The 19,727-nt window shown below is 45.5% G+C and overlaps 1 protein-coding gene across 1 annotated transcript; it reads left to right on the top strand.

The window, feature by feature from the left end:
• The first annotated feature begins 1,384 nt into the window (after positions 1–1,384).
• APOLD1 (apolipoprotein L domain containing 1) lies at positions 1,385–5,219 on the top strand. Its single transcript, XM_042948430.1, has one exon. It carries the CDS (start codon positions 1,385–1,387, stop codon positions 2,123–2,125), a length of 741 nt encoding a protein of 246 aa, XP_042804364.1. The 3' UTR covers positions 2,126–5,219.
• The last annotated feature ends 14,508 nt before the right edge of the window (positions 5,220–19,727 follow it).

Below are 19,727 nucleotides of genomic sequence, written 5' to 3' on the forward strand. Positions count from 1 at the left end.
CTAAGAGGTCTCTTTACTTGGAAATTTATCACTGGTGAGTGGAATAATGGGGGCATGTGAATACAATTAAGACCTAGGAGTCAGGAGACCAAGATTCTAGATGGTTCTGTGAAGAATCAGCTGTATCTAGAATATGTCTGTGTTTCAATTTTCTCATCTTTCAGATGAGAATAATGATTCTATGCTGATATGTCACAGTATTGAAATGCTCTATTGCTATGGCTTATATGCCACTTTTAAGAAGGTCCTAATAATGATGAGTACAGTGGTTATGAAGGTGGGGATCTTTGGCAACTAGGAAGGATATACTTTTACCCCAGATGTACAGTTGTCTCTCTTAGTCATCTCCAATTGGCTTCAACTCAACTTGGTACTAGGTAGCCCTCAGTGAGTTGTTAAAAATGTTGGACACTTTATTTTATTCAGTGGCTACTCATTTTTTAAGGAAGCTTTTGGAATAAAGAAACATAGCAGTATTCATTTACTGGAACTTAGTTTTTTTTTTTTTATTTTTAAATTTTTTTAACGCTTATTTATTTTTAAGACAGAGAGACAGAGCATGAACAGGGGAGGGGCAGAGAGAGAGAGGGAGACACAGAATCTGAAGCAGGCTCCAGGCTCTGAGCTGTCAGCACAGAGCCCGACGCGGGGCCCGAACTCATAGACCGCGAGATCATGACCTGAGCTGAAGTCAGATGCCCAACCGACCGAGCCACCCAGACGCCCCTACTGGAACTTAGTTTTAATGAAGCACCCATCAAAGAGTGAGACTTAGAAAAGATAGCCCAAATAACATTTTAGGCTTGATTGTAAGGTAAGAGCCTGGAAAAACAATAAGCACAAGAGTTGCTTCAGGGAAGCATCTAATATAGCAAAATTAGTCCCTTACATTTGATGGACAATATGATTTTTGAGTTTTGGGGGGACTTGTCTTTTTCACTCATCCCAGACGCAAAACAATGAATTGCAAAAGTGTTAGGATCCGAGTCCTCAGGTAAGGACAGGGCTTTGCGAACTGGTACAACTCACCACCTGTAAAGTGATGTTTTAAACAGAGCAGAGGCCTCAGTATTGCGGCAGAGTAATGCCGGCACCCCCTCCTCACTGAGCTTACCTCTTATTTAACAGTTAATAAAGCCCACCCTTAGCGTTCCCCGGGGGGAGAGAAGCGGACGAGGGCATTGCATACGCGTTTTTAAGGTCCCGGGAACTGGGGTGCCTTGTCCCAGAGTACAGAACTGGTCCCTGCGCACCTGACCCACAGGACTCGCTGGAAAACGCCCCGCCCGTTCCCCGTCGCGTGGCAGTCGCTGCGGAGCCTCACTGGGGCGTGGGGGGAGCACCGAGACTCCGCGCTAACCGCGCGTCTGTGTCCCCGCAGGGCATGGAGAGGCCGGCGGCGCGGGAGCTGCAGGGCGCCGACGCGCTGCGCCGCTTCCAGGGGCTGCTGCTGGACCGCCGCGGCCGGCTGCACGGCCAGGTGCTGCGCCTGCGCGAGGTGGCCCGGCGCCTCGAGCGCCTCCGCCGGCGCTCCCTGGCGGCCAACGTGGCGGGCAGCTCGCTGAGCGCCGCGGGCGCCGTGGCCGCCATCGTGGGGCTCTCGCTCAGCCCGCTCACCCTGGGGGTCTCGCTGGTGGCGTCGGCCGTGGGGCTGGGCGTGGCCACCGCCGGAGGGGCCGTCACCATCACGTCCGACCTCTCCCTGATCTTCTGCAATTCCCGGGAGTTGCGCCGGGTGCAGGAGATCGCCGCCGCCTGCCAGGACCAGATGCGCGAGATCCTGAGCTGCCTGGAGTTCTTCTGCCGCTGCCAGGGCCGCGGGGACCGCCAGCTGCTGCAGTGCGGGCAGAACGCCTCCATCGCCCTCTACAACTCTGTCTACTTCATCGTCTTCTTCGGCTCACGTGGCTTCCTCATCCCCAGGCGGGCCGAGGGGGCCACCAAGGTTAGCCAGGCCGTGCTGAAGGCCAAGATTCAGAAACTGGCCGAGAGCCTGGAGTCCTGCACCGGGGCCCTGGACGAACTCAGCCAGCAGCTGGAGTCCAGAGTCCAGCTCTGCACGAAGGGCGGCCGTGGCCACGACCTCAAGATCTCTGCGGACCAGCCCGCGGGGCTGTTTTTCTGAGAACATCCTTTCCCCCTTGTGACCGAGGCCAGAAACCATCCCCATGGGATGCTCCAGATTTGTAGCTCCCTCAGGAAAACACCAAGTTGGATTAGGAGCTGAATTGAATGCAAAGGATGAGAAAAACTGTTCTTGAAATTGGGGGAAGGAGGGAGTCACAGACCTTCTTTCCCTAACACTAGGACATCCTGCCTGGGGCTGAATGCTAGGGACTTTTTACTTGCCATATCCTGTGGGACATGTGACCCGAAAATTATTTTTCCTTTATCAAAACGATTCAGTCTCCGCAACGGTGGGCACTACTCTATTAAAGTTGTTTCAGGGTCCCTGCCACAGTGCAGGTGGTTTGAGCAGGTTGGGGAGGGTGCCACGCAGCCACCCTCTGGGTCCTCTCCAAGCCCCAGTAGGCTTTGAGGTCCTCAGAATGCCTGTGAGAGGAGACACTAGCTTTGAAACCTCTCTTTCAGAGTTTCTGAGTGTAAAAGAACTCCAGAATCCAGAGCAAATCAGACCCCCTCTGAACGGGCAGGGCTCATGACCCAAGAGGGTCCTCTCCCACTGATGTGCCCTTCATTCCCCTCTACTTGTACACATTCACAAATCCAGCCTGGGGCAGAGTGCATCTTCCTGGGTGGGGGAGGGAATCATATCCAGACCTCCAGATACTCTGGGAGAAAAACCAAGTAAACGGTCCTCTAATTCCTGCCCCCTTGCAACAAGAAGCAGAGGCTGAGGAAGATGAAGTGTCTAACAGCTTCATTTACTGACATTCTGGTGTACAGAAGATAGCAGTGGCTTGGAGTGAGACAGTGCTGGGTTTGTTACTGGCTCTGTTGCTGCTGTGTGACCTTGGCCAGTTCATTTCTCCGAGACTTGGCTTCCTGGTCTGTAGAACAGATGCTAAACCCTCACCCTGTTGCGAGGTATTAAGTGAGATTAAGGTGCCAAGGGCAGTGTCTGGCTCACGAAGTGCAGGCCCCTGGACTGGCAACGTTAGAATCACCTGGGAACTTGTTAGAAAGGCAAATTCTTGGACCCAACTGTCAACTTAAGGGATCCTAAACCGGAGGTGGGGCCCATCAACCTGTGTGTAAGCAAGCCCACGGGGCGGGGGGTGGGGGGAGTGATTCTGATACCTATTAAGGTTTGAAAATCACCGCAGCAGATACTGGTATCCGACCCCCTTGTGGACATTCATGAAGTTTTATGGCCTCTCTAGGGGCTCCGTGGTCTTCAGAGTCATTCACAGAAGGTCAAGGACAGACAGTGTCCCAAAAGCAAAAGAAAGAATGTGTTTGTGCGTGAGATACGTCAGTGCATCCTGGGGCAATTTCCCACCATGTGAAGTAAGGGATATAACATAATAACCCCTTTAGAGGGCAGTGTTGCCCAATCATTGTAGAAACTGGTACCCGAAGGACTGTGAACTTAATGCAAATTGACCTTTGTTACCTTCTGTGAAAACCGCAAGACCATGTATTGTGTTTTTAATTTATTTTAAGTTTGTTATTTAACTACCGTTTATTATTTGCATTTAATTTTATTTAATCATCACACCACATTTAGGAAGTAATAGGAATAGCAGACTTCTGAATGGGAGACTATGGACGCTCTTTTAAGGAGATGAGGTTGAGTTTGCCTTCGTCAGGTGGCTCATGAGCTGGGAAAAGCATCGCTCTCCTTGAATAAGTCTCTCTCCGTCAGAGGGGACTTTCATTCCCCAGCAAAAGTGGGAAGTTCTGAACAGAAAGATGGGGCCGAATTTAAGCTTATCAGTGGAGGTTTGACTTGCGGCTCTAGAAATGATGCAAGCATATTTATCCTGAAGGCAGTTGGCCAGCAAATAACACCTGATCTGAAAAGTGAACCTGTTTTATTCAGGGGAGAACCCCAATTTAGAGGCACGTGAAGGAAACACTCAGACCATGGGAAGTCTGATGTCCTGTGAAGTTATTTATGTCTTAGGGATGACAGACAAAATAGCTTGTGTCATGGTGGCGATGTGTCATATTTTCACCTTGAGATCTGTAAGGAATCTGTAAGCTGTCTCTAAGAAAATACGTATAACTTTTTCAATTTCCATTCCTACAACTGTAATGTTAAAAAATATGTCGAAAAGTCTTTGGGACCACACATGCAATACTTGGCTGTGTTATTTAATTATTTAACATGCTTTAAATTTATCCAGTCTACCCCCATCTTTCCCAAATGATAGCCGAGTGTCTGAGGAACTGTACTTTCAGTGCTGGGGGAAGGGGTTAGTGGTTGTATATTTTTATTTTTACCACAAATTGCAATTGCTCTGTATCCTGGTTTCTTTTGAAGTTGGTACTGGTTTCTTTTTAAACTGGTGTCGTTTCTTAGGCTACCTTGCACAGATAGCTAGCATTGTAGATCACCAGAATGTACTTTGCATTGTTGTTTGTGTTATATCACACAGGTACAACCACTCCCTAACTCCAGCCTTTGTTAAAGCTTAAGTTTGAGTTATAGTCTTCCAGTGGGTAGGTTGTTCCTTCCCTAAAAATAAACTGGGCATTTCAGGAAGCAGCAATAGCAAACTTTTCCTATCATTAGGGTACTTCCTATCACTAGGGGATATCAAAGTCATAAACTCCCAGTTATCATTTCAGTGGCCCTCTTTACACCTAAGGAAGAGTGTCTACTTTGGAACAACACTCCGCACATAATAGGAGCACAATAAATGCATTTGAATAATTTAATGAACTGTTTAGCTACATTAATAGGAATTTGTCGATAATGAAAGCTTATCCACCCTCTTATGTGTCTGTTATAAAGATTGGAGCCTCTACCAGGATTTAGTCAATTTCAGTTAAATGGATCCTAGAGATAAATTTTTATTTATTTCTTTTGTGGGAATGTGAATAAGGCTTTTCCTTAAGGCCTTCATTCTATAAACAAACAGATTGAAATGGTATGTTGTAAAAGGAAGAAGGGAGAGGAGTATTTGGATTATAAGTGTATTTCAGGAAAATGTCCGAGTTTGAAAAATAAAAATTTGGTACTCGGGTCTAAGTGTGACTTTTAGTTTCTTGGGTTTCTAATTGTTCGGATTGTTTTTTTTCCCCCACAAAAAAAGGAGGTTTATTTAGCTCTGCATTTCAAGGATTCAGTAAAACTATGTTTTACTCTCTAAAAAAAAATGGTCCTTAGCAAATATTCTGATCTTAATCACTTTGATGCATTTGCCCTCAGTCACCTGTCATTTCCAAGATGGCAAATGTCAAAGTCGAAAGTATTTACTGAGAGAAAAAAGAGAAGAGTGCTGTAGAAGCCACCCTATATCAGATAAGTTAAAGTCAGTCAACTTGATATATTTCTCATTCAATACCTTAGTGTGAAAAGAAAGTAGAGGGAAGTGAGACATTGAGATAAAAACATTGCGCAGAGATAAATGGGGATACAGTTCAATGCAGCGATTTCTGAATTCCACATTTTTTTCCCACTGTAGCAAAATAAGTTCTTTCCTTTCATTGAAATAAATTACCCATTCCTCAGACTTCTTGACCTTTCTGTAACTAATTACCTAATCTCATGTCTGCCTGTGTATGAATTAATAACTTTGAAAAGGGGCAGATGTGTAATTATTTTCACTTAGAATATTCCATATCAAGCTGTATAATTTTTAAAAAGTAATCAACTCGTATTACAGGAATTTTCTTATTATCTAGAAGTCTCAGCAAGTTTCAAAGCCTTTGGACACAATTACAATCTGGGAAGTAATTGAAAAGAAACCTAGAATCAGCCAAATCAGCCTTCACAAAAGCCAAGCACTAGAAAAAGGCAGAAAGGAAGGGTGAGGGGCAGGATCTCTATGAGGAAGGCAAAACTGTCCCAGAAATTTCCAGGAGATTTTACCTTGCAAGTAGCTGATCTTGACCATGGGAGGCCTGTTTTAGCTACAAATTTGCTGCTCCAAATATACCTAGGATTCTTTTGCAAAGAAGAAAAGGAGGCTGGACATCGAGTGAGAGGTCCAGCAATCTAAGCAAAGAGTCTGTAATGGTTGCTGCAATCTTTTGAGAACTTCTGTCCTGGAGGTGATCTCTGAGTGCCAGCCTCTGAGTCTCCACCTTGGAAACACCCCTGGGGCTGAATGTTGCGTTATTAATGACTGTGCAACCCAAAAAAAAAAAAAAAAAGTCTGTGTTGGTAGGATTGTTTGCAAAGGCCAGCCACAAGCTGGGATCCTATCTTTGCTGAAGCATATGGTGTTCCTGTCGTGACAAGTGTCTTTTTAGTTAATTGCAATAAATCTCTCCTTGTTGAGTTGACAGGAGGTTGGGATGTTGTTGCTTTTGGCTCCTGGCAAGCTCAAATGAGAGAAGGTAAATCCTGCTGTGGTCTGGAATAGGACCAAGAGTGAGCCCTAAGATCTGAATGTTCCTTTAGCAAACAGAGAGTTTTAAGGAGAGGGCAAATCATGCTGATGAAGCAAGACCCCTGTAGGGGCTATGAAGGAACATTAGGGACCCTCAGCACCCCTGATCCTGACTGGCATTAGCATTAGGTTGTGGGGAGAAGGTCTTCCAACGTGCCCCTGCCTGCACCGGTAAAGCTTGTCTATACGAAGCTATATCTGCAAAGGACGGAGTTTAATCCCATTTTGTATTTCCAGCGCAACCCCAGGGCTGGGAGTGCAGGCAGGCCCGTGACCTGATTTGCCCCAGAACCTTAGCAGTGACTCACAGCCGCGGCCTCTGCCTCCCAAGTACACGGGAGCAGTCAGCGTATGGCTCATTCCAGCATTCGTGTGGATGCAGTTGCCAAATTTACCAAAATTTTTGTAGATGGAGTCAGGCAAGGGTTGGTGATGTCTCAAATCTTTCTTTTAGGTTCAAATTTCTTTTTCCAGCCTCCCTGGTTGGCATGCAGACATTTATTCTGCCCTCACCTTGTTATTAAAACTGCACTCGTAGAGGCGCCTGGGTGGCTCAGTTGGTTGAGTGTCCGACTTCAGCTCAGGTTGACGAGTTCAAGCCCTATATCGGGCTCTGTGCTGACAGCTCAGAGCCTGGAGCCTGCTTCAGATTCTGTGTCTCCCTCTCTCTCTGCCCCTCCCCTGCTAGCACTCTGTCTCTCTCTGTCTCAAAAGTAAATAAACATTAAAAAAAAATTTTTTTTAATGCACTTGTGAAATGTCGTTGAAGAACCATACTTTCCTTAGTGCTTAACAAAATGACATTTAGATGATAAATAAAAATGTGGATATTTAATGATAACAGTAATAGCTAACATTTCTTGAAAACTTACTTGTTGTAAGTACAATTTGACAGGCATTATCACACTTACCGTACAAAAATTTTACACAGTGTATGCAACGATTACCCCCATATTATTAGATAAAGAAAGTAAGGAAGTGGGAAGTCGTAGAGTTAGCAAGAGGTGGCCCAGGCTTTGAATCCTGGCAGCCTGACTACAGAATTAGGCTCTTTAGCACTTCTGGGAGTGACTGTATTCGTGAGATAGCTCACAATAATGACAACACTATTAACAACAGGGTGACAGATTCATTCATTCATCCAGAAAACACTTACTGAGTACTAACCTACCAACCTCCTGCCTCCTGTCATTTGTCAGCAACGGAGACTGTGTTCTAGATCTTACAGTGCTAACAATCCAGTAAGCTAGGTAGGGTAATCTTATGCCATTAGGTTGATCAATAAGAAACTAAAATGTAGCTTTGCAAATGGCTAGTATTTGCAAAAAACAAAATCAAAAACAAAAACAAAAGCAAAAACAAAAACCAATGTATGATTTGAAAATGATCAAACTTCAGCTTAGATCATAAAAACTTGTGCATAGATATTTTGTAATGCTGTCCCAGATGTCCCAATCATGGCAAGATACTTGGGAACAAAATGTCTAGAAAGGAAGGACATGATTAATAAGAACTTTTTGCTAACTGCTGATGTGCCGGGAAGGCATCTTCAGAGACCACACAGACACGAATGAAGAAATGACTGGTTCAACAGGCTTTTCCAGCTCTTGTAGAAAAACCTCTGCAAATGAAACTTCTGGGGGTCATGCCACTGAAACCACCATAAAACCTGCTTGTTGGTTTTCTTCCCGTTAGGGGTATGTACTCAATTCCACTGCAGTTGTATGGCCTAAAACTACTGGAGGCTTGTGGGTGAGTAGATAGGTGTGAGTATAAATGAGATCTTAGGTATCATGAAACTATCCAAGATGATAATACTTTGTGGATGATATGTGGTTGTTGTTTTAAGATTTTTTGAATTTTTTTATCCATTATTATTTTTTAACGTTTATTTAAGCATGACCTGAGCCGAAATCAAGAGTCAGACGTTTAACCTACGGAACCACCGAGGTGCCTCTAAGATTTTATTTTTTTAAGGAACCTCCACATCCAATGTGGGGCTTGAACTCACAGCCCCAAGACTAGGAGGGGGTGTGCTCTACTGACTGAGCCAGCCAGACACCCCCAGGATGACTTGTTTTTTAACATTGTTCCCTGAGATTTTGCATAGCAAACACTATTAATTGCTTTTTTAAATGTTTATTTATTCTTGAAAAAGAGAGAGAGAGAGAGAGAGCGAGGGAGGGGCAGAGAGAGAGGGAGACAAAGAATCCAAAGCAGGCTCCAGGCTCTGAGCTGTCAGCACAGAGCCTAACATAGGGCTCAAACTCATGGACTTCATCTGAAGTCAGACGTTTAACTGACTTAGCCACCCAGGCTCCCCAACACTATTAATTGTTGGACTTTCATTCTTTCTAACTTCTCTGTAGCATTTGACATTGTTGATTACCTAGTCTTAAAATATCCTTCTCTCTTGAATTCTGTGATGCTGGTCTTTCTTATTTGTCTCTCTGTTTAGCTTCCTTGATCGCTTTCTCCTCCATTCCTGAGATTCGAAGGTTCTCTGAGCCACAGACCTGCCTCTATCATAGAGGCTTTCACTGAGTCCTACATGTCTATTCCTAGCATATCACAGTCCTGGAGTGGATGTTGGTATGGATGAAACCAGTGACAAAAAATTCTTTTAGGGCAACTGAAATTGGTGTGTATTCCATGAGGTGCAAACAAAGGTGGAGGTCGTTGATGGAAGAAAACAGATTACAGGAGCGTGTGCAGAATTGAAAGCCCTAGCTGATTCCTCCTCATCAGAGTGCTGTACTTTGATGTCAGCCAGACATGGTTTTGCTCTTGACTGAACGTCTAAGAGCAATCTGTTTGTGTCTCTTACACAGACTTATCACATGGTGCCTTTTATTAGAGATATTTGTGCACACCTCAAGGCTCTTGAAGGACAGACACAGTATCTCAGGTAAGCTTCCCCACGGCGTCTCTCCAGCTCCTGCTACAGGACATGCTCCATAAGCATTTACTGAATGAATGAACAAATGAACCAGTGCTCTTTGTCCTCATTGGATTGGCTGGCATTGCTTCCCAGCACACCTAACACTAAACATCTCCTCCCCCTCGGCAAAACTGGTGCAGTTTCACAACGCTTCCACGTCTGTCAAAGGTAGCAGTGGAATCCCAGGCGCCTACCTTGAAATCTCACTGTCTTTTTTTTTCTTTAAATTTTTTTTTAAATTTATTTTTGAGAGCGAGAGAGACAGACAGAGCATGAGTGGGGGAGGGGCAGAGAGAGAGAGAGAGAGGGAGACCCAGAATCTGAAGCAGGCTCCAGACTCTGAGCCGTCAGTACGGAGCCCGATGTGGGGCTCGAAATTGTGAACGAGATCATGACCTGAGCTGAAGTCAGACACTCAGCTGACTGAGCCACCCAGGCACCCCTCACTTCATTTCTAAATCTTCCCCTTCCTTATTTCTATGATAAGGTTTTGCCAAAGGATTGCTTTCCTATTAAATGTCTCTCAACTCCATTTTGATCAATTCCACTGCTACGACGACTCATCTAGGCTTTTACCCTAACGCCTGCAACCATCTTCTATCTGGTTCTCCTGATTTGAGGTTCTTCCTGCTCAAATTCATGCTATACTCCAGTCTTTGATTCATTTACATGAATTACAGATTTTTCTCATATTCCAACCCAAGGGAATGTAACCTTAAAACTTGACTCTGAATTTGAGTATACATCCAGAAAGGTTTTGAGTTGCTGTGGTATTTGTTATGTTTTAACAGCATACTACGACTGGTGATACTGTGAAGGGCTACGATGAACTTGATTCTGTGGTTTTAATGACAAAACAATGATGTAGTTTGGGGACTTTACGAGAAGAGCTGAATCAGGAAGAAAAGGTCCAAGAAGAGTGGTGGTGGGAGGAAGCCTGTGAGGGGGAGGAAGGAGGAAAGCAGAGAGAGAGGAGCCGGGATGGGCAGACTCAGGCCAGAACTAGGTGGATATCCTCCATGAAACTGCAGGCTTGGTGGTTTTGTTTTTTTTTTTTTCTTTCAGTTTCATTGAGATATAATTGACAAACAGCCTCATTTAAGTTATATGATGAACTGACTTACATATATTGCAAAATTATTACTATAATGAGTTTAGTTAACCTCCATTATCTCATATAGACGCAAAAAAAAAAAAAAAAACCCAGAAAATATTTTTCCTTGTGATGAGAACTTTTAGGATCTACTAATCTCTCAGCGACTTTCCAATATACTTTACAGCAATGTTACCTATAGTTGTCATATTGTACATTACATCCCTGTTACTTATTTATCTTATAACCAGAAGTTTGCACCTTTTGATTACTTTAATCCAATCCCCCTTCTCCTGCCCCTGCCTCTCTCGCGTGGTTTTTTAATTCCACATATAAGTGAGATCATACAGTGTTGTGTTTCTCTGTTTGACTTATTTCGCTTAGCATAATGCCCTCAAGATCCATCCATGTTGTCACAAATTGCAATATTTTTTTCTTTTTTTATGGCTAAATAGAATACTGTTGTGTATATATGTATATATATCACATACACAAACACCCCAAGCCCAGCCCTAGGTCACCACTGAATCATAAATCCGTGGTGCTGACCTCTGAAAGCTTTCCTCCCTAGAGTGGCCTCCTTTAAAAGGGGTGTTTCCTAAAGGGGAGAAGACTTCAGGTAGCACTTCTCACCTCTTTAGTATGACCAGCTCTTTGAGCTTTCTCCTGTAGCTGTTGATCCACATTGACCACCCAGGACAGCACTGGAGTGTGGAGTCTTTCACACCATTTCCTTTGGTGTGCAGGAGCTAGTAAGAGAGAGAGTTTTCCTCTCTACACCATGGTCAGGTTGGAGCTTGTCCCCACACCCTTGCCTTATAAGTGGAAGGATGTTGGGCTTCTCCTCTCCTCGCCAGGATGACCAATCTGGGCCCAGGGTAATATAATCTGTTTCCAGAAGCGCAATCTAATTTACTGCCTCTTTTACACACAAGCATATAACCTTTTCACTTGACAACGGCTGTTTTGTCGTTCCTCTTCCTTGTTCCCTCCCAGACACATGACACACCTATAGACAAGTAGATATTCATTCATTCAACAAGGTATTTATGGAGTGCTCACTATATGCTAGGTATATTTCTGGGCGTGAGCACAGAGTTGTGAACAAAATAGCCAAATATCTCTTCTATCGTGGAATGTGGAACGTGTAGTCTAATGATGATAGGGAATGCAGACACAAGAAAAGAAGTAAATATCTAGTTTGTAAGATAGTGTGTATTTGTTTCCTTTTGGGGCTGTAATGAATTGCTGCAGACTTAGTGGCTTAAAACCACTACACACGGGGCGCCTGGGTGGCTCAGTTGGTTGGGCGGCCGACTTCGGCTCAGGTCATGATCTCGCTGTCCGTGAGTTCGAGCCCCGCGTCGGGCTCTGTGCTGACCGCGCAGAGCCTGGAGCCTGTTTCACATTCTGTGTCTCCCTCTCTCTCTGACCCTCCCCCGTTCATGCTCTGTCTCTCTCTGTCTCAAAAATAAATAAACGTTAAAAAAAAAAAAAAAAAACCACCACACACATTTATTTTCCTACAGTCAGAAGTCTGACACGGGCCTCTCTGGTCTAAAATAAAGTAGCTGGTGGGGCTAGGATTCTTTCTGGAGGCTCTAAGGGAGAATTGTTTTTGGTTTTTTTTTTTTTTTGCCTTTTCTGTCTTCTAGAGGCTGCTGGATTCTTAAGCTGGGACCCTCTTCCTTCCTCTTCAAAGCCTGCAATGATGGGTTGAGTCCTTCTATTACATCATTCTGGATTCCTCTTCTGCCTTTTCTTCCACTTTCCTGGACCCTTGTGATTACATTGGGCCTACCTGGACAGTCTATCATAATCTCCCTATTTTTTTTAAATGTTTATTCATTTTTGAGAGAGAGAGAGAGAGAGAGAGAGAGCGTGAGTGGGAGAGGGGCAGAGAGAGTGAGACACAGAATCGCAAGCAGGCTCCAGGCTCTGAGCTGTCAGCACAGAGCCCAACATGGGGCTCAAACTTATAAACTGTGAGATCATGACCTGAGCTGAAGTCTGATGCTTAACGACAGAGCCACCCAGGTGCCCCCTAATCTCCTATTTTAAGGTCAGCTGATTAGCCACCTTAATTCCATCTGCAATGTGATTCCCCCTTGCCAAGTAAGAGAATGTGTTCACAGATTCTGGAGATTAGGATGTGCACATCTTTGGGGGCCATTATTCTGCTTACTCTATGGCGATAAGTGCCATGGAGAAAAGCCAAGCAGGGACAGGGGAGACAGTGCAAGGGCAGGGGAGGTGCTGCGAGGCCTCAACGAGAAAGTCACATCCGAGTGAAGACCTGACGCTGGCGTGTGGGAGAGAGCCATGCGGGCACCCGAGGAAAGAGCACACCAGGCTGAGGTGACCCGAAAGGACAGAGCTTCTGAGGCAGAAGCAGGCTAGATGTGATTTGGGGAGGGAAGAAGCTCAGCGTGGCTGCAGTGGGGCAGGGAAGGGGAGCAGGTGGGCGATGAGTTCAGAGCCGAGTGGTAGGGCTCTGTGGACTGCTGGAGGACTGACTTGTACTCTGAGGGAGGTGGAAAGTCATTGGAAATTTCCGAGCAGGGCAAGGATCTGATCAGACTTATGTTCTAAAAGGATCCCTTTAATGCTACATTGAGAATTCCCTGCAGAGGGACGAGAGTAGAGGCAAGAAGACCAAATGGGAGGCTATTGCAATATGGCAGGTGGGAGATGTTGGTAGCTGGCAGTGGAGAAGAGTAGTAAGATTCTAGGTATATTATCGGGGTAGACCAAGAGGATTTGCTGATAGTTTAGATGTGGGAAGTGGGAGACAGTAAGGACTTGGGCCTGAACGGTTGAGATGGGTGACATTGCCATTTCCTCACCTGGGGACAGCTGCGGGTGGGGAGGAGTGGTATCAGGAGTGTTCCATTTTAGAGACGTTAAGTTTGACACACTGGAGACATTCAAGAAGAAAGACAAGTAGACAGTTGAATAAATGAGTCTGGAGCTTTAGGAGGACTTAGATAAGAGTTATGAATGTAAGGATCCTTAGCAAATAGGTGACAGTTGAGCAATTAGGTTGGATAAGACACTTCAGGAGTGAGTCGACATAGACTATATAAGGAATAGCTCTAAGGACTCAGTTCAGGGCTTGCCAACCTTTAGAATGAGGGGTGCCTGGGTGGCTCAGTCGGTTAGGCATCCGACTCCTGATTTCAGCTCAGATCATGATCTCATGGTTTGTGAGGTCGAGCCCCCCATCACCAGGCTCTGCACTAACAGCACAGAGCCTGCTTGGGATTCTTTCTCTTCTCTCTCTCTGCCTCTCTCTCTCTCTCTCTCTCTCAAATCACATTAAAAAAAACTATTTAGAGTGAGGGGTTGGTGGGGATGAGGGAGAGCTAGCTAGGAAGATAGAAGGAGTGGTCATCAGGGCCGAAGAAAAACTTTGGAAGCCAAGTGAAAAGGATTTCTCGGGGAGGAGGGAGCCAAAGGTTTCTGGAGAATCAAGTAAAATGAAGAATAAGAATTGGGCACTGCGTTTAGCAGCATGGAGGTCACTCATGACCTTGACATGAGAACTATCTGTGGAAACAATGGGGACAAAAGCCTTACTGAAGTGGATTTGAGAGACAGGATTGGAAACAGCATGTACAGACAACTCTCTTGAAGGGTGTTGCTGTCGAGGGGAACAGAGAAGTGGGCAGTAGCTGGAGGGGGATATGGGGTCATGAGAAATATTTTGTAAGACGAAGAGAAATCATAGTACGTGTGGTGTGTGCTGTGGGAATGATCCAGGAGAGAGGGAAAAAGTGATGGTGCGGGAGAGAAAATGGAGACTTTAGAGGAGTGTTCTTGAGAAAGTAAGAGGACGGGGTTTGGCCCAGGTGCACAGTAGGGTTTGGCCTTCACTCGTAGAGGCGCTGAGCGCACCTCCTCCAAACAAGAGGGAAGGCCGTGGGGCAGGCAGGTGATAAGGTTGGTGTGGGAACTCGTGGAAGGTCTCTTCATTTTTCCCCGAATAGGAAGCAAGGTCATCGGTTGAGACTAACAATGGGAGAGGGTGTATTGAATGGTTGCGAGGATGTCTAGGACAGCGGGACAGACAGCAGACAGACACAGGAAACATGCTAGGCTCACCAGGCTGCGTGCGGCGCCACTTACAAAGGGCGGCTGAGGAGCGTGTTTTAATTGTGTAGAATCGGGGAAGCGTGGTTTCTTCTCAGCAGTCCTGCCACTTAGGTTCTGAGGTGCAAACAATAGAGGCTCTTCCAGCCAATTTAGCAGAAAAGAAACTTATTGAACATATTAGGAAGCTCACAGAATCTCCAAAGGGGTGCAAGCGAGGCTTGGGGGTAATGCTGCCGGGAACAATACTCAAACCTTGTGACGTCACCACACCAGCGGAAACTCCTCCGCAGCTGTCGCTAAGCTATGACACCTCAGACTGCATCTACGTGACCTGCACAGGCTGTTGACCCCAGGACCTCTGCCCTCCCCTTCCCCCCGCTGCCCTCTTAGCTGCCAATGCCAGGGACCACTTCCTTGCATTGCTCTGTTCTAAACTAAGCCCTGGCAGGGGTATTCCTGTTTGTAGAGACTGTGCCCTAGCAGTGAGGGAGGGTGGGCGAGTGAGGGTTTGGTTTCTACTTAAGGAGACAAATTGTACCTGGGTGGCTCAGTGGGTTAAGCTTCTGACTTTGGCTCAGGTCATGGTCTCACCGTTCATGATTTCAAGCCCCACATCCCACTCTGTGCTGACAGCTCAGAGCCTGGAGCCTGCTTCGAATTCTGTGTCTCCGGCTCTCTCTGCCCCTCCCCTACTCGCATTCTGTCTCTCTCAAAAGTAAATAAACATTAAAAAAAAAAAAAAAAGATGCTGGACTATCACTGGGATGAGAAATGTCCAGGATAGCAGTTAATGTTTTATTTTATGTTTGTTTCAAACATTTAGACATCAAACTCATTGTACTTAAATTCACATGCCTCTATTTAAAAGTGCGGCTGGAGGGGTGCCTGGGTGGCTCAGTCGGTTAAGCGTCTGACTTCAGCTCAAGTCATGATCTCGTGGTTCGTGAGTTGGAGCCCCGCTTTGGGCTCTGTGCTGACAGCTCGGAGCCTGGAGCCCACTTCGGATTCTGTGTCTCCCTCTCTCTCTGCCCCTCTGCCCCTCGCGCTCTCTCTCTCTCTCTCTCTCTCTGTAAAATAAATAAAAACAGGGGCGCCTGGGTGGCTCAGTCGGTTGGGTGTCCGACTTCAGCTCAGGTCACGATCTCGCAGTCCATGAGTTCGAGCCCCGCGTCGGGCTCTGGGCTGATGGCTCGGAGCCTGGAGCCTGCTTCGGATTCTGTGTCTCCCTCTCTCTCTGCCCCTCCCCCGTTCATGCTCTGTCTCTCTCTGTCTCAAAAATAAATAAACGTTAAAAAAAAATTAAAAAAAATAAATAAAAACATTAAAAATAAGTTTTTAAAAGTGCAGCTGGGGGCACCTGGGTGGCTCGGTCGGTTGGGTGTCCGACTTCGGCTTGGGTCATGATCTCACGGTCCGTGGGTTCGAGCCCCGCATCGGGCTCTGTGCTGACGGCTCAGAGCCCGGAGCCTGTTTCAGATTCTGTGTCTCCCTCTCTCTCTGCCCCTCCCCTGTTCATGCTCTGTCTCTCTCTGTCTCAAAAATAAATAAATGTTAAAAAAAAAAAAATTTTAAAAGTGCAGCTGGAAGCTGCCGTGTATTATTATTTCACTGTGGCAATGGTACCTGCATTGCCAAGGAATTACAAAAACACCTCTATTTCTAGCAATTTGTTAAATTGTGCATGCATTAACAATAAAACACTTATGTAAGAGGCTTGTGAAACAGCCAGGAAACCAGGAAATGACACAAAGCTGCCTTTCCTTTGTCAGCCACCCCACAGTATGAACTGACCTTGAAGCTTTAGCCTTTGTGGTTTTCTACGTAAGGATTATAACATACCATTTGAATTTCCTGCTTGTTGTCGACTTCAGGTTAATTCCATTCTTTCTATGTTTTGTTTACGTCTTAGAATATCGTCCTTTGCACTTGAATTCTTAAGTCTGAAACAGCAGACTATTTTCGGGTCCCGGACATAAAAATCTCTTATCTGAAAGGCCTAAGGATGGTAGTAGACCAAGGGGTTCTGGCTAATGTTCAAGGGACCAAATGGCAGGGTGGCTTTACTGCCACACTGAGCTAGCTGCTCTTAGCCACCGCTTATGGGGTGGTGCCCATCACGGGAGCGGCTGTATGCAGCCTTGTCAGATTGGATTCAGAAACTCCCGTGATCCATATAATTAGGAAATAAGTAGGCTCTGGGGATTTGCTCATGATAAGCTCACTCATAGGAGACTAATCTACAAACCAGTCTCATTCATTCACTGGGCAACTATTTGCTGAATGCTTATTCTCTGCTAGGCACTGGGCATTGCAAGGGAATAGCACAGTTGTGGTCGCTGCTCTTATAGAGCATATAGTCTGCTGGGACAGCAGACAAGGAGGAGGTCCATTTTGGGCCACGGTGGTAGTGATGGGAAGGGAGAAGTAGAGGGACTCAAGGAGTCTGTAGGACTTGCTGATGCGGAGGCTGGAGGGAAAGAAGAGGTGCGAGGGGGAGGATGGAGGGAGAAGCTGGTGGGGAGAAATCCAGATGCCAACGTTGTAATGTTCATTGGGAGATAAGGTCTAGTTGAGATTCAAAACTATCCACAGAAGAGATGCCTTTTGGGGTATGTACACTACACAGGAGACAGAATAATTTGCTTCAGCTAATTGAAACATTTAAGGACATATTACTTATATTTCTACCTCCCTTAGCCATACTAGGGATAACCTAGTGGCAATACAGTGTGGTGGTAAGATTGGGAGCTCTGGAGCCTGTCTGCTTGGGTTTGAGTCTTAGTTCCTCCAATAACCATTCCCTTCTGAACATGACCTTACTCCCTTTATCTGCCCACGTATTTGCCCCTCTTCCAGTGCTTCCTAGCTATGTAAAGGTTCCAGCCCATTTCTCCTCGCTTAAGCCAGACACTGGGGACCATCGACGCATCCCCGGCCTTCATCTTCTGAGTTAAATCAATCATGAGGATTTATCTAACCTCTCCACACCCTTTGAGTTTGTCCATTTCTCTCCAACTCATTTCTCTCCTGCCCCTTCCTGGTCCAAAATACCATCATCTTTGGCTTGATAACTGGTAAGTGATATTTCTGCATCCATCTCCCCTGACCCAATCTGTTCTGCACTGCAGCTGCCTGTCTGAGTGATCTTTTCAAGTGCGTCTCTGCCCAAATCTCTTCAAAGGCTTCCTTCCCATTGCCCTTAGCATAAAGCCCCAGATCGCCAGATCCTTTACATGGCCCATATGGTCCTAGACATTCAGTTCCCTACCTAGACTGCCAGCTTCCCCCCAAATCGTCATCTTATCATCTCTGTAAGCTTCATTTGATCTTTTATTTTTTCCCACCACAGAGCCAAACATAGAAGAAGCCTAACCACCCCCTATTCCCACACAGCTGGTCAATTTCAGGTCTCAGTTTAAAAGCCACTTCCATAGGGAAAATGGCCATGATTCACAGATAAAGATTAGGTCATCCCCTTGCTTTTTTCCTTGGTATCTTTCATCTCACTTGTGATTACTTTTCTGTGTAATCTTCTCCTTTCCTTCCTTCCTTCCTTCCTTCCTTCCTTCCTTCCTTTCTTCTTTCTTTCTTTCTTTCTTTCTTTCTTTCTTTCTTTCCCTTTCTTTCTTGCTTTTCTTTCTTTCTTTCTTTCTTTCTTTCTTTCTTTCTTTCTTTCTTCTTAAGTTTATTTATTTATTTTGAGACAGAGAGAGAAAGAGGGAGTGTGAGCAGGGGGAGAGGCAGAGAGAGAAGGAAAGAAAGAGAATCCCAAGCAGGCTCTGCCTCATCAGCATGTAGCCTGATAAGGGGCTCAAACTGATGGATCGAGAGATGGTGACTTGAGCTGAAATCAAGAGTTGGACACTTAACTGACTGAACCACCCAGGCGCCCCAACTTTCTTATTTTTTAAACAGGCGTCTGCCCAACTGGAGCATAGGTTTCATGCTTCCTTCTGGATCCTGATGTCTGGCCCAAGGTCTGACATAATGTTTGAGAATTTTTGTTGAACAACAAAAAAAGAAACAAACACCGATTCCTCCGCATTTTAAGAAGCATTTAAGAATTTCAACATAGAATCAAAAAAAAAAAAAAAAAGAAAGCAACAAACAACTGGGACTAATTACCTTTTTTCCTCTAGACACAGATTGGTTATGTCACTAAGTAATTTGTACGTCAACTCTCTTTCTTCTGAATTCCACGTAGACTGTCCTCTTGTTTTTACCCTCGTTATAACATTATAAGACTCAGAACAGATTTTTAATTCATCAGTTAAACATAATTTTCTGACTGATTAAGTTTGGCACTGGATCCTTCTTGACGAATCCAGAACACTTTCAGAACTGAATGGGAGCCGTCTGTCTCCACAACAGACTATGGGGAATGCAGCTGCGGCAGGGGGGAGGGCGGATTTTGAGCAGAAACTGATGAGCAATGGATTCTTGTCTGCGTCTTCCACGGAAGCCTTGTCTCTAAGTTTGGGAGCTCACTTTGCGTTTGGTCCAGGAGCCCCTGGTGTCCTTATGCCCCACAGCAGCCCAGTGTCCCTGTCCTGCTGGAGGCTGTGCCATGGTCCTCCCCTTATCTGCCAGGTACAGTGGCCACAGTGTCTGGAGCCCAACATACTTTTAGAGGCCCACAAAAAAGGTTTTATTTTTTTTTTTTAAATTTTTTTTTAACGTTTTATTTCTTTTTGAGACAGAGAGAGACAGAGCATGAATGGGGGAGGGGCAGAGAGAGAGAGGGAGACAGAGAATCGGAAGCAGGCTCCAGGCTCTGAGCTGTCAGCCCAGAGCCCAACACGGGGCTCGAACTCACGGACTGCGAGATCGTGACCTGAGCCGAAGTCAGACGCTTAACCGACTGAGCCACCCAGGCGCCCCCAAAAAGGTTTTAATTTCTTTTAACATCAAATGGAGGGGGGGGGGGGAAAGGACTTTTAAATCAGAGGAACTATGTTAATACGGAATATTTATGTATTTGTCCTTATGCTCATGCAGCCTTAAAATATACTTGTCAGTGATTTTTTTTTTTTTTTTTTTGTGGAGAAAGGGGCATATGAAAGCAGGAGTG

The sequence above is a fragment of the Panthera leo genome, chromosome B4 (genome assembly GCF_018350215.1).
Source record: "Panthera leo isolate Ple1 chromosome B4, P.leo_Ple1_pat1.1, whole genome shotgun sequence".
NCBI classification, from domain to species: domain Eukaryota; kingdom Metazoa; phylum Chordata; class Mammalia; order Carnivora; family Felidae; genus Panthera; species Panthera leo.